General features: G+C 33.5%; 1 protein-coding gene across 3 annotated transcripts in view; it reads left to right on the top strand.

The window, feature by feature from the left end:
- The window catches only part of LOC124993796 (multidrug resistance-associated protein 1-like), a 113,848-nt gene that overhangs the window by 34,902 nt on the left and 62,853 nt on the right, over positions 1-16,093 (top strand). For all 3 annotated transcript variants that reach the window (XM_047565580.1, XM_047565582.1, XM_047565581.1), the window contains 2 exons: positions 2,844-3,098; positions 15,582-15,647. In XM_047565580.1, the coding sequence (XP_047421536.1) occupies positions 2,844-3,098; positions 15,582-15,647 (321 nt within the window). The remainder of the gene's footprint in view (positions 1-2,843; positions 3,099-15,581; positions 15,648-16,093) is intronic.

A 16,093-nucleotide genomic window follows, 5' to 3' on the forward strand; every position in this document is an offset into this window, starting at 1 on the left:
TTTGTGCTGTAATTTTTCCCTACCATTGTTTTCCTCCATTCCATTTGCATTCTCTCCCTTGGTTTATAATCTTCACCCAAAGTAAATATAATTTGTTTCTTTTTTGTTTGTTTTTTTGTTTGTTTTTTATTTCTTTGTTTGGATGATGTTGTAAACATCCTTTTAAAATGTCCATTTTGTGTAAAAAAAATGAACATCTTACCAATTAAGTCTAACCACACTTTTTAGTGGTTATCCAATATTATTCATATATGCATAACCATAATGTTTTCAACCACTCTGAGAAAAGGTACCCCCCCAAAACCCCAAAATTCTTCCCATGCAAGAATATCTGTGCTACTGTATTTGGGGTAGAATTTTTGGATTTAAAGGTAGATGGACATAATTTTAATGAGGGTTCCAAGTATTTTTCAAAAAGTCTGGAGCAATTTATATTTCCAATGAAAATATATCAACATACTTTCTCCATACATCCTTGGTAACCACTGTCTTCTGACACTAGGTATGAGAGATAACTGCTGCCACTCCCCTACCTCCACACACGCCATTTAAAATGAACTGCTTTGTTTTGATGATTGCTTTTATCCTTAGAATTCACAAGTTCCACCAAGATAAGATGAGGTGAATTTTCTAATTATTTTGGTTAGTTCTTCCTGAATGCTTTTGGTGTGAGTTCTTACTTGACCTTAGAGAATGCATATTCTAATAGTTTCTCCTCTTTCTTTACTTGTAAAATAAATGTCCTTTGCCTTGATTTAAGCATAATTTTGCATATATATATATATATATTTATATATTCAGTTGTACATCTAATGCCTAAGTAAATAATAAAAGGAAATTTAAATTCAGAGCAACTGGGTAACTTGCCCATAGTCAAGTTATTAAGATAGAGGAGTGGGGCTTGGAACCTAGACATTTTGCTGTAGAGAGTGTAGTCTTCATTACTCTAAATTTTAAGGAAATATAAATGTAAACATACACCTCCGTGTTTGTACTTCATATCTGTGTTTTTATCTGAATCTCTTTCCACTTCTTAAATATTTTCTTTCATCATTCCATTTCTTGGAAGTATGTTTTCTCTAATTTCTGGGGAAAGTTTTTAGAATTCTCTACCATTTTACAAATTCCATTTTAATGTATTATCCATTGGGACTTTGGATGCTTCCATTATTTTTTTTTAATTTGATAGTTGTACCTCAGATATGAAGTACCTCACATACTTATTCATTTTCTCTGGGTATCCTATATTTTTCCTACAATGATAATAAGGAGAAAGTCAACTGTTTTCTAATGTTTTTCATAGTACCTCTTCCCAATAAGAGGACATTTACTTGGTTCCTTGGATAATTCACTTATTTTGAACTACACAAATTTTAATGTGTTCATAAACACTAAATAAATATTTTAGAAAGGAGAAAAGAGCCTATATTTGTTCATAATTGCAAATTGGGGGAGGATTCTATTTGAGATCAATTTATTGATTTTAATATTATTATTCTCTTATTAGAATGAGTAGTATACTTGGATTTCCACTGTTCTACTTGTCCACATTAATCAGTAAATTATTAGGGGGAGGTTAAAAAGCAATATTTGGAAGAGATATGACTGGAAGTTTAACTGGTAAATAATGACTTCTCTTTTCTTCTCATGTGGCAATAGTCATTCTGTTTTATCTTTATACAACTGTCCTCTATACTTGTCAGTAGCAAAATTTTCTCCAATTTGTGGTGCAGGAATGTGAACAAGGAGCTATCACTGTGTTCATTAGTCATAGAGATGCTGGAGACTTGTGAAAATCCCAGGGCTGTGCAGTCCCCCTGGTCCCTACCCAACCCCACCTTGCATTTAGCCCCTCTGCTTGAAAGTAGGCAATATTGGATAAGTTTCACTGTGGATCCTGCCTACTCCCAGGTGGACTTTCCCTCTGTATTATTAACTTACTGAATAAATGTATTTTGTGTGCTTCCTGTACCCAATTTATTCTTGGTAGCCTCAACTCTTGGTCTTGTTTCTCTTTAAATCAATGTAGTGGAAATGACATAAAATGTTTGGTATGTGAATGGGCCTCTGCCTGATTTCCAGTACAAATACAAATCTTCTATTACTTTTAGTTATTTATGTATTTCATTGGAAATTTTGAGTGGAAATTAAATAAATGCATTTCTGCTAGAATCCTTAAAAATGACCAATTATGATGCTTGGGAATATTGAATTTGATATACAAATATTAAATAGTGAGAATTGCCCCTTGGAAGAAAAGATCCATGTGCTCCATGAAATCTTTCTAGTAATTTTATCTCTCATCACTTTCATGGTCCTTTCCAGATGCTTTTACACTTAGAATTGGCCTATGTGGATGCATATGTGTGAATTCAGTTCCGCAATTAGATTGTAATCTTCTTAATAATGGGGAATATGCTTTTTTTTAGTTTTCCACAACTTCAATAATAATACTGCTCACTGGTATTTATTAGATATTCATTGATTCATGTGTGTATTTTTTATCAGTTACACTCAGTTTTATGGATGTGCCATCAATGGAAGAGAGACTCAATATCTTCAGAACATTTCTTTTTCAATTTCATTTTTTTAATAATGAAAGAAAATAGTTATAGAGACTCCTTATTTGCTTATGGACCAAATATTACTCTCTATTATTATACAGTGGGTTCCAAAACTATGTATTTTGATCAATAATCATAATTCCTCACCTAAAAGTCATGTTTTCTAACCTTACATTTTCTTAAATACTTTAACAACTGATAATAAAAGTTACCATTGTTTAATAACAAGATGTCCCATAATTTAAAGAATTCTAAAATGGTTTGTTTCTCTTTTTACAGGCCCTACTTCTATCAAATGTTTCTCACCAAAAGTTTTCCACTGGGGAAATTATTAACTTGATGTCAACAGATGCCCAGCAGCTCATGGACGTGACAGCAAACCTCAGTATCCTGTGGTCAGCCCCTTTTCAAATCCTGATGGCCATCTTTCTTCTTTGGCAAGAACTGGGTCCAGCAGTGTTAGCAGGAGTGGCAGTTCTTTTGTTTGTTATACCAATAAATGTTTTAGTTGCCATTAGAGTAAAAAAGTTGAAGGTAAGAAAATCACTACTTCATGTTATGTGTGCTGAACAGAAGCTGAGTTTTCTGACTTAAGTTGACGATACCCATCTAGCTAATTCTATAAACATGAAAAATAGAGATTATAAATGGAAACCGTCCAGATTTATCATTCACTAATTCATTCAATCCATACCGATAAGGCATCTCTTTTGTGCCAATCACCCCTCCAGGCACAGGAAGGACAGCAGTGAGACAAACTGATAAGTCCCAGTCCTCAAGCAACTTCTAAGGGAGACAGACATCAAGTGGGTATTAAATAGATCCACAGCAAGATGTATATGCAGAAAAATCAGTAAAAATAAGGTGGTAAAGGAGCAAAGAGGTCACTGTACATGCAGAAGCAGAAAATTCCTCAGGAAGGAAATGGTATGTCAACAGGGTAAATGAGTGATCCCTATGGATGTCTCAGAAAAAGATAAACCAAGCAAAGGGGACAATAAAAAGCACAAAGGCTGGAGATAGGTCGCTTGGTTGTCTGAAGAGTGGAAAGGGCATGTGTGCTAGAATGAGCAAGGAGTGAATGGACAGTGAATTATTCACAGAATTAATTTGGACACTCTTTACATTCAGACAATCTTCCATCTTCGATATACGTTTCTTCAATATATGTTTTGACAACCCGCTGGGCATCAGATGGTGCGTACTGTGCACCGTCTATGGGGGAACAGCATAGTTCACTGTTCTGAAGGAAATCACACTGCAATGAGAAAGATGATTCCATGCATTTGAGTAACATTCACAGATGCAGATGTATTGCTTATGAAAATGCATTTTATTAACTTAAATGGATCAAACATCCATTTAGCCATCTGCATCAAAATGTGTGGATCATATATTAGAGGAAAAAGCAAATTTGAGAAAGATATTTGTATATGTATGCGTATGTATGGAGTTGCCCCTCATTATTTGGCATGAATATATTCTAAGACCCCAGGGCATGTCTGAAACCTTGGATAGTACAAAACCCTATGCATTATGTTCTTTCCTATACAGTACCTACATAAGATAAAGTTTAATTTTTAAGTTAAACACATTAAGAGATTAACACCACTGATAAATAAAACAATTATAATGACATACTATATTGCCAGCATAACTACTAGGGACCATTATTAAGTAAAATAAGGTTACTTGAACGCAAACACGGCTTGTGTTTGACCGTCAATCTGATGATGAGAAGATTACCAAATGAATAACAGGCATGTAGTGTACATAGCATGGATATACTGGACAAAGCAAGGATTCACATTGCAATAAGACAGAATGGAAGAGAATGATTTTTTTTTTGTCATGCTGCTCTGAGTTAAGAATTATGAATTATTTCATTCTGAAATTTTCCATTTAATATCCTTAGATGTCTGTTATACTTTGGTAATCAAAATCACCTAAAGAGAAACCATAGATACAAAGTGGGGGACTATTGTATACATATACATACATATGTATATATCACACTAATCTAATCATTACAACATGAATGTACTCATGAACGAATGTGATGGAAATAAGTAAATGAACACATATAACTACATACTTATTTAACTGCAGAAATAATCTAGGGAAAAAGGAGCAGTTTCTTATTACCTATAGAGTATAATTAAATGTATGGGTGAGGGACTATTTTACTTATTTAATAAATTCAAGTGATGTAAATTTAAAATTTTTAGTTTTTCTAAAATTTTCAAATAAAAGATGACTAATTATAAAGATGAAAACTAGAAAATAGGATATAATTATGAAGAAATATTAAACACAATGTTTAGCATAATAAATTTGCTCAAAATAATATGAATGTATTTTAATTATTTTTAACAAAAATTTCTAATTTTAAAAAAAATTATTGGTTCTTTTCAGTTACACATAACAGAAGGATTCATTTTAACATAATTATAAAAGTATGGAATATAATTTGTTCTAATTCAGTCTGCAATACTTCCCCTTCCCCTCCTCTCCTCCCTCCCCTGTTTTCTTCCTTTTGCTCTACTGATCTTTCTGCTATTTACTTTTAGTTTTTTTTTTAATTAGTGACTTGTGTATGTATATGATGGTGAGATTTTCTGTAGTATATTCATATATGTACAAAGGTCAGATTCATTCCACTGGCTTTCCCTATTCCATCCCTTCATTCCTCCTCCTCTCCTTTCATTCCCCTTTGTCTACTCCATTGATCATTCTTCTATGTTTTTTACAACCCCCCTTATTTTGAATTGACTTCTACATATCAGAGGAAACATTCAACCTTTGACTTTTTGTTTATTTCACTTAGCATGATAGTCTTCATTTCCATTCATTCACTGACAAATATCATAAATTCATTCTTCATTATGGATGAGTAATACTCCATCGTGCTTATATAACATATTTTCTTTATCCTTTCTTCTGTTAAAGGGCACCTAGGTTGGTTCTATAGCTTGACTTTTTGGAATTGTGCTGCTATCAACTTTGATGTGGCTGTGTCACTGTAGTATGCTGATTTTAAAGTTTTGGGGGGATATACTGAGAAGTCGTATTGCTGGGTCATATGGTGGTTCCATTCCCAGTTTTTTGAGGAATCTCCATATTGTTTTCCAGAGTGGTTGCGCAAATTTGCAGTCCCACCAACAATGCACAAGTTTACATTCTTGTCAACATTTATTGTTACTTGTATTCTTTATTATTGCCATTCTGATGGGAACAAGACGAAATCTCAGTGTAGTTTTAATATGCATTTCTCTAATTGCTAGAGATGTTGAATATTTTTCATGTTTGTTGACCATTTGTATTTCTTCTTTTGAGAATTGTCTGTGTAATTTCTTTCCCCATTTATTGAAATTTTTGAGTGTTAATTATTTTAAGTCCTTTGTATATCCTGAATAGTAATGCCCTATCTGAGGGACAGGTGGCAAAGATTTTCTCCCATTCTGTAGGTTCTCTTTGTTTTTATTGTTTCTTTGCTGTGAAGAAGCTTTTTAATTTGATGTCATCCCATTTATTGATTTTTTTTACTTTACTTCTTGTGCTTTAGGAGTCTTGTTAAGAAAGTCAGTTCCCAAGCCAATATGTTGGAGTGTTAGACCTACATTTTCTTCTAAAAGGTGCAGGTCTGGTCTGATTCCTAGGTCTTTGATCCACTTTGAGTTGAGTTTTGTGCAGGGTGAGAGATAGTTATTAAATTTTATTCTATTACACATGGGTTTCCAGTTTCCTCAGCATCATTTGCAAAAATGGCTATTGTTTCTCCAATGTGTGTTTTTGGCACCTTTGTCTAGGATGAGATAACTGTTTATGTGGGTTTGTCTCTGTGTCTTCTATTCCTTTTCATTGGTCTTCATGCCTGTTTTGGTGCCAGTACCATGTTGTTTTTGTTACTATAGCTCTGTGGTATAATTTGAGGTCTAGTGTTGTAATGCCACATGCTTCACTTTTCTCAGTAAAGATTGCTTTGGATATTTGGGGTCTGTTATTTTTCCAAATGAATTTTGTGACTACCTTTTCTATTTCTATGAAGAACATCATTGGAATTTTTATTTTGATTGAATCTGTATAGGCTTTGGTAGTATGACTTTTTTGACAAAATTAATTCTGCCTATCCAAGAACATGGGAGGTCTTTCTAAGATATTCTTCAATTTCTTTCTTTACTGTTCTATAGTTTTCACTGTAGAGATCATTCACCTCTCTTTTGTTAGACTGATTCCCAGGGGTTTTGTTTTGTTTTTGAGGCTATTGTGAATGGATTAGTTTTTCTATTTATTTTTTTTTTCAGCAGATTCATTCCTGGAGTATAGGAATGCAATTGATGTATTGATATTGATTTTGTATTGCTTCTTTGCTGAATTCTTTTTTGAGCTCTAGAAGTCATCTGGTAGAGTTTTTTTGGGTCTTTTAAATATAGGATCATGTCATCAGCAAAGGGAATAATTTGAGCTCTTCTTTCCATATTTGTATCCCTTTAATTTTCTTCTCTTTCCTAATTTATCTGGCTAGAGTTTCAAGGACTGTGTTGAATATGAGTGGTGAGAGTGGGCATCCTTGTCTTAGTCATGATTTTAGAGGAAATGCTTTCAGTTTTTCCACATTCAGAATAATGTTGGACTTGAGTTTGTCTTATATAGTCTTCATGAAGCTGAGGTAAGTTCCTTCTATCCCTGGATTTTCTAGTGTTTTAGACATCAATGGGTGCTGTACTTTGTTAATGCTTTTTCTGCATCTGTTGAGATAATCAGGTGATTCTTGTCCTTAAGTCAATTTATGTGGTAAATTATATTTATTGATTTTTATATGTTGACCCAACCTTGCATCCCTGGAATAAAAACCACTTGATCATGGTACACTTTTTAATGTGTTTTTGTATGCATTTTACCAATATTTTATCAAGAATTTTTGCTTCCCCTAATGTAGAAACCAAGTTTGTATATTGAATTCCATTAAGGAGTGTTCTTTAATAAGAGAAATAAATGTACAATTACATGCTAAGAAAAAAAAAAAGAATTTTTGCTTCATCAAGGATATTTATCTGAAGTTTTCTTTTCTTGATGTGTCTTTGATTTGGGTATCTGGGTGATACTGGCTTTGTAGAATGAGTTTGTGAGTGGTTCCTCCTTTTCTATTTCAGGGATTAATTTAAGGAAGATTGGGATTAGTTCTTATTTAAAGGGCTTATTTAAAATCTGATTCTGAGATTTTCTTTGTTGGAAGAATTTTTTTTTTAAGTCATACAGGAAACATTTATTTGTGGATAATCCATCGCTTATAAAGGATTATTTGCTTTTTTTGTAATCTATTTTATGTCTTGCATTTTGACTTCTCCCATGCTAGCATTTTGTAAATAATCCTAAAAAAAAAAATGGTACATTAGATCCTTGAGGTGAATTATAAGTCATGAGACCATGTACATTATTGTATAATACCCATAAAAAGATTCATAAAACCTGTTGATATTTTTTAAATCTCTGAACAAATCTATAATAAATAAGTCAACCCTATTTAGTCTTGAAACTATTTCCAGGAATATCCATTAACATCCTTGAAATTTGTGCTTTTCTGAAAAGATTTGCAAAATAACAGCCATTTTATATTTGTTATTAGAACATGTTTATAAGATTAGAAAGTACCAATAAAAAGCTAAGCACAAAAATGACCTTCAATTTTGCCACCCAGAAAATTACTATTAACAGTTTGGTAAATATCTTTTCATTCCTTTTTATAAGTGTTCAAAAACATGTACTTTAAAAAACAAACAAACAAACAAACAAAAAACTAAATAGCCAAGTGCGGAGTCACACACTTGTAATACAAGCAACTTGGGAGGCTGAGGCAGGAGGATCATGGGTTTGAAGGCAGCCTCAGCAACTTGGTGAGGCCCTAAGCAACGTAACGAGTCCCTGTCTCAAGATATTTAAAAAAAACTAGTGATGTGGCTCGGTGGCTAAGCACCCCTGGGTTCAATTTCTGGTGGAAAAAAAAAAAAAAAAACTAACAATAGGCATTAATAAATTATTTCAAATTAAAAATAAATGTTATCTCACTAGAATCATTGGCATTGTCAGGCTTTTAAAGTTCAGCTATCAGTGAGGATGTGGAGTAACAAGCTCTCTTACACTCTGGAAAATCATTTCTTAGTCTCTACTAAAGTCGAACATTTACATATCCTAGGAACAAGAAATTCCACTCCTAAATGTATTCAAATGGAAATGCATATACCAGAAGAGACACACTAGACTGTACATAGCAACACTATTTGTAGTAGTCCCCAAGCTAGAAACAGTGCACATGACCATCAATAATAGAATGGATACATTGTATATGCATATGATGGATACTTTCTGGAATGGATACTTCTCTAAACACCTGTTCCATGCCTTGGGATTCCCAGATGCTTATCAACATAACTGGTTTTCACCCACTAGAAGTCAGTAGCATACCATGCCACCACCACTGTCCCCATGGTGGTGAACAAAACATCTGCAGATATTCTGTCCCAGGAGAGGAAAATATCCTTCCCTTCCTTTACTGCCAAGAACCACTAGCATAAAGGATGTTTATGTTATTTTTGACAATGGGATTCAATGAACATCTTATTATTCATTATAAACCACATTTTACAGATGGGAACACTGGGGCTGGTTCTGCCCAAAATTCTATTACTATGAGTAATAGATGTAAGATTCGAACACAGATCTGTCTCCTCCATAGTTTCAATCTCCTTTCCCATTCTCCTCAAGTTTTACTACCCAGCAGATTTTAGAGAACACTCTAAAGGGTATGGTCAGAACAGTGGAATATCAGTACTGTTGAGAGTAAAAACAAATGTTAAAGTGCCTTAGCTCTGACAAGCATACTTCAGATTTTTTTTTTCAGGGTTCTATAAAGTTCTCACAGCAGAAAAAGTTCTTTGTGATAAACATTTTAACCAAACAGAAAATTGCAAAGAATTTTTAAACAAATAGTTAATGTGCTGTCACCACAGATTATTTATTTAACTATGTTGAAGCCCTGAGAGTGAGTCTAATTTAGAGGAATAATCAGTCCAAGATCAGTAACCTGTAGCACTCCAGGCTTGGTAGCCTGGAATCATCATCATCATCAGGATACACTGCTAGTCCCACATACTCCAGATTTCATCCCCAATACTGGTCAGATATCTTTGAAAGATGACAAGACAAATAAGCAACAGAGGCAGAGTGAAACAAATGCAAATTTAGTAGAGCTGTTAATATTGAATACTTACTATGTAGCAGGCATGTAATTTTTTTACATCGGTTGTCTCAGTTTATTCCACAAATATTTATTAAGTGCCTTCTGTGTGGTCAGATGGGTCACAAGTGCTTCATAGAGGAATAAACGAGAGACAGGGCACACCTCTATGAAGCACATGGGGAAGATTTTTGATAGCTGCTTCAATTTCATTACTTAAAATTGGTCTGTTTAAGTTTTCTGTATCCTCTTGGTTGAATTTGGGTAGATCACATATCTGTAGGAATTTGTCCATATTATCAAGATTTTCTAATTTATTGAATTATAAATTTTCAAAATAGTTTCTGATTATCCTCTGGATTTCAGTGGTGCCTATGATGGTATTTCCTTTTTCATCATAGATTTTGATAGTTTGAGGTTTTTTACCTCTTTCTTTTGGTTAGTGTGACCAAGGGTTGTCAATTTTGTTTATCCTTTCAAAAATCAACTCTTCATTTAATTAATCTTTTGTATTGCTTTTTTATCTCAATTTCATTGATTTCAACTCTGATTTTAACTATTTCCTCTCTTCTGTTGATTTGGATGTTGGTTTGTTCTTCTTTTTCTAAGGCTTTGAGATGTAATGTTAGATTATTTATTTAGTATCTTTCTAGTCTTTCAATGTATGAGCTCGATGCTATGAACTTTCCTTTTAGAATGGCCTTTGTACTGTCTCAGAGATTTTGATATATGTTGTATCACTATTTTCATTTACTTCTATGATTTTTTTAAAAATTACCCGATTTCTTCAACTATTCATTCACTATTCAAAGGTGTATTATTTAATTTCCAGATGTTAGAATGACTTCTGTTTTTTTTTTTTGTTGTTGTTTGTTTGTTTGTTTTTTTGGGTGGGGTGGTGGATACTGGGAATTGAAGTTGGGACACTCGGCCACTAAGTTACATCCCTAGCCCTATTTTGTATTTTATTTAGAGACAGGGTCTCACTGAGTTGCTTAGTGCCTTACTGTTGATGAGGCTGGCTTAGAACTTGCAATCCTCCTGCCTCAGCCTTCTGAGCCACTGAGATTACTGGCATGCACCACTGCATCCAGCCTGGTTTCTGCTTTTTATTTTATTATTGATTTCTAAATTTCATTCCATTATAATCTGATAGAATTGAAGATTTTAGCTTCTTCTTTGTAGTTGCTAAGATTTTCTTTTTGACTTAAAATATGGTCTATTTTAGACAATGTTCCATGTGCTGCTGAGAAGAAAATGAATTCAGTCATTGATGGATGAAATATCTATAGATGTGTGTTATGTTCATAATATTAACAGTATTTTTTAGTTCTATAGAATATTTACTTAGTTGTTGTCTGGGTGATCTATCCAGTGAGAAGAGAGACATGGTAAAGTCACCCAGTATTGTATTGTGATCTAGTCAATTCTTAATCTTGAGAAGGGTTTGTTTCATGTACATAGATAATCCATTGTTTGGGGCATAAATATTAATCATTATATCTTGTTGATGTATGATTCCATTAAGCAGTATGAAGTGATCTTATTTGTCTCTTATGATAATTTTGGTTTGAAAGCCATTTTATTTGATATGAGAATAGTAACCCCTGCTTGTTTACTAGATTCATGTGAACAGTATTTATTTACCCATCCTTTCACCATGAGTCTGTGGATGACTTTGCCTGTGAGGTGAGTCTCTTATAGACTAAATATTGTTGGGTTTTGTTTTTTAATCCAATCTGGCAACCTATGTCTTTTGATTGAAGAGTTTAGACCATTTATATTCAATATTATTATTGAGAAATGATTTTTATTTTCTGCTATTTTGATTCATTTCTAGTGTTTAAATTGGATTCAGTACTCCTTTGATTAAGTATTCTTCTAGTGTAATTCTTTCCTTTGCTGGTTTTTATTTTTATTTTTTATTTCTTCTTCATGAAATAGTTTATTAAGTTTGTTTGTAGTGCAGGCTTTCTAGTTATTAATTCTTTAAACTTTTGTTTTTCATGGAAAGTTTTTATTTCATCTTCAATTTTGAAGCTTAATTTTGCTGGCTATAGTATTCTTGGTTAGCATCCATTTTCTTTCAGATTTTGGTATATATAATTCCAATTCCTTCTAGCTTTTAGGGTCTTGGTTAAGAAATTAGTTGAAATCTGAATTGGTTTACTTATTAATGGGACCAGTAGCTTTTCTCTAGCAGCTTTCAAAATTCTATTCTTATTCAGTATGTTAGGCATTTTCATAATAATGTGTCTTGGTGTGGATCTATTGTAATTTTGTACATTTGGAGTCCTATGTGACTCTGGTATTTGAATTTCCATTTCATTCTTAAGGTTTGTAAAGTTTTATGATATTATTTTATTGAAAGATTGTGTATTCCTTTAGTTTGTATTTCAGAGACTTCATCTATCCCAGTGAATCAGTAATTTGGCCTTTTATTGTTACCCCAGTTTTATTGAATGTTCTGTTCATGGTCTCTTAACATCCTTTCTTAATGGTCAACTTTATTTTCTAGCTTACAAACTTTGTCTCTGAGATCTGAAGATCTATCTTTAAAGTGGTCTAATCTATTGGTGATGCTTTCCATTGAATTTTTAATTTGGTTTATTGATTCCTTCATTTTTGGGATTTCTGTTTGGTTCTTTTTCAGAATCTCTCTTTATTGACGTGATCTTACACTTCCTGTAATTTCTCTCTGACTTTACTCTTCATATCTTCTTTTAGTTCATGAACAGTTTAATTATGAACTTTCTAGAGTACTTCTCTTCAACAATAGAAGCATAACAGACTATTTGATATGGTGTTTTCCCCTTGCTTTTTCATATTGTTCATATGTTTATCCATCTATCAATATAGGTCTGACTTTTTTAAAATGAAAGATTACTTTGTGAGTTTCTTTTTATCAAGATCCCTAGGTTAGGTAAATATTCAGATAATAATATTTTAGGTCAAGGTGTGACCTCTGCTAATCCCAATATCAGCACTGCTTTAAGAGATGTCACTGAGTTCTATTTACTGCAATCACTTCTGAGCCAAGTCTCATTCAATTCAACCTTACAACAAACAAACAAACAAACAAAAAATTCTTTTCAATAGTTTCCTGCAGTTCCCTAAATTCAGGTATAAACCTATAATAAAGATCTGGAACAGGTCAAAAACTAAATTCTTAAATTTAGTAAACTTACTATAAACTTAAGTGAGGGCTGAAATGGAGGAGGAAGAATGATTGGGCAAATGGGAGAGGAAAAAGGAGAGACAAAAGGAAAGTAAGAGATAAGCTATAAAAAGAGAATTTATATCAAGGTAGAAAGGAGAAATAGATGAATGGGTGTTATTTGAGTTAGTAGCGGATAACATAAGAGGATGAGCAGGGGGTAAGAGAAACAGGTATAAACTAGAGCTAGGAGAACAAAGATAGGAAGATTTGATTCCAATTAATGCTTTAAACCATAAGATGAAATACATTCAAATGCTTTGAAGGTACAATGTTGGCTATTGGATTAACAATTATTATTCAAGTTAAGGAGTTATTTATATGATCAGAGTTGTTATTAGAGTTGTTTATAGTATCCCATTTCAAGGTGAAGAAATTTTCATTGAATCTTGGTTTGAATTTCACTGGGGTTTGGATAAATAGCAGATGTCCATCAGTCTTTGGTTGTGGATCTCTCCTGAGTTTCAGGGGCACAGGAGCCAAAGCACTAGTTTCTCTGAACCTCCTACAAGTAACTTCTGGTTTGGCAGCTTAGGGGCTGCAGCGGACTGCTTATAGGGTACAGTGTTGTGGATTTCTATTGTGTGTAGTAGTTCAGAACTAAATCTCTGATGTGTCCCTATGTTCACTGTGGGTCAACATGTACCTGCTCCCTCTACTGGATCCTTTTCACAGTAGTAAGATGCTGGTGGCTCTCAGAGAATGCAGGGATTCTTGTGCGGTTTTCCTTGGGTGTTCTGTGGTGCAGAAGTATCCCCCTAGCTGACACTGCTCTCTGAGTTACTATAGTGAAGGTTCTCCCATGGTTCACCTGGACTCTAGTTTCCACTACCCTGAGTTGTAAATGGCAGACAGGCTAACTAAGTCTGATGAAAGGTCCTGTATGTATCCAAACAATGCCCAGGTGTGATTACAATTCGGGATGACCACCTGTTAAGACTGGGATCAACCCATTCCTGTTGCATAAACTCTGATAATTTCTGGGTCTCTGTGTCAGACAGCTTCCCTCTGGTATGACCTGCCCATGATCCCGGGGAATGTCCCCAGGTGCCTATCTCCGCCCGCCCCCCCATGTCAGTTGCTAAGGCTTGGTAGTTCTTCCTTTGTTTGGGGCCAAAGCTGCTTTGTTTTCTCTGAGTTGAGTAAGCAGACATTGCACAGAGCTTAGTGGGGCCAGGTGCACTTCCCAGAACAGGTTCCCACCAGCCCCTTCATTCCCATTATTTGTGGTGAGAGTGGAGAAAGAGTTTCAGCGATTTTTGGCTAGTAGCGATCCTTCTAGAAGTTTTTTTGGCCAGATTTTTAAGAGGTCCCATTACAGGGGTCTTCCCTCTGGTTTAGTTTGCAGCTGTCTGGGTTTGAATGATGCATGCTGATTTAGCTAAGGGTTCCCCAAGGTGGCTGTGGACCCCGGCTCAGTTTTCATTTCACAGTTTGGTTTCAGACTGTTCTGTTTTAAGAATCCTTCTGTTACTGTCACACTTTAAATTTTGTCTGTCTTTCCAACAGTTTTTAAGTGGGTGAACTTAAGAGAATGACCACTCCCTTCTCTTTCTTTTGCCCCTCCCCATTTCTCATCCACAGGTCGGGTTTTGGGATTAGGGGACTCTGAGTTTATTTTCTACTCTGATAACCTATCTTCCAGTCTCTCCAGGTCTCAGACTATGTTATGTCAAGTCTTAGAGCATTTATTTTACCACCTATCTCTCAATTCTGTGTTCCCTTTGCTACTTCCTTGTTGTGTTGTGCTGAGATTGGGACTCACTACACAGCTCACTTCCATCATCTTCCAAATCTCCTGTTTTTAAACGATGTTATTTAAAGTCAAATTACTAAGAATGAAAGTACACTTTTGAAACCTGAATATAGATTCCTAGAGGCTTAAAAAATATTTCCATGTTATGTGTAAATATACTAAATAGAAATATGTCTTCAAATCACAAAAACAATAAAGTGGGTGTTCTATGTTCTTTATGGGATATACAAATGCTCGTTATTACAAATAAAGTGACAATGTTAATGGAAGGAACTCTGAAGAAACAATACCCAAACAATAAAAAGTACAAGATATTGTAATCACTACATATTTGAATAAGTATACAATATTTGAATGTGCACATGGTTTTTTTTGAAAAATAAACAGCTAATATTTGAAAATATGCATTTATAAGTACTCAAATTCCCAAAAAACTTCTGAAAATTTGTAGTTTTGCTTTTATTCCTGGAACTTTTGATTTGATGGAGTTTTTGGCAATTTATTCCATTTTAATAGAATGTAGATGTTGCTTCATTATTAAATTCTGAATAAATCACATTTATATATATATTTTCTAACATTTTATTCTGCTTTTATTCTACTATGGCTGCATATAGTTTACCTATTTATAACTTCTTCTAACATTATCAATAGAAGAATGTTGTGCAAGTATGGGTAAAATGTTTTTATCAACTAAAATTCATAGAGGTAAAATACTGAATGCAGAATGTATTTTTTTAAATAGCTATGGCCATATCAGCAAAAGTTTAACCAACATTTCTCATGTATGATTTTCTTTCCATTAAATAGAAAAAACAAACAAAGAACAAAGATAAACAGATAAAACTACTCAAGGAAATCTTGCATGGAATTAAGGTAATATAAAAAGGATTTACCTTAGATTTAACTATTTATACCATAGCAACATCCTAACTGAAAAAGTTTGTACTGTTCTCAGTATCTCAAAGTGATATATATGTAATTATGGGGAGTAGATTTCAAATTTGAGGTATAAAGTATATATTTGTGCTAAAATAGCTTTAAAATGAAAAGTCAAATAATATGTGGGGTTTTCATTTCTCAACAACTAAATGTAAGTATTCTAAGACACAGAATATTATTTATTTTAAGAAATTATGTGAAAAAAAATGTAATGAAGCAAGCCGCCTTACCCATGCCACAAATATTTTCTCCACAGAAAAATTAATGAAAACTTATGAACTTATATATACATGTATGTTTATAAACCTACATATATATAAATACATGTGTATCTATATACACATAAAATTTCAAATTCTGTTATACCTAGGTTATGTTGT

This window comes from Sciurus carolinensis, chromosome 9, assembly GCF_902686445.1.
Source record: "Sciurus carolinensis chromosome 9, mSciCar1.2, whole genome shotgun sequence".
Taxonomy (NCBI): domain Eukaryota; kingdom Metazoa; phylum Chordata; class Mammalia; order Rodentia; family Sciuridae; genus Sciurus; species Sciurus carolinensis.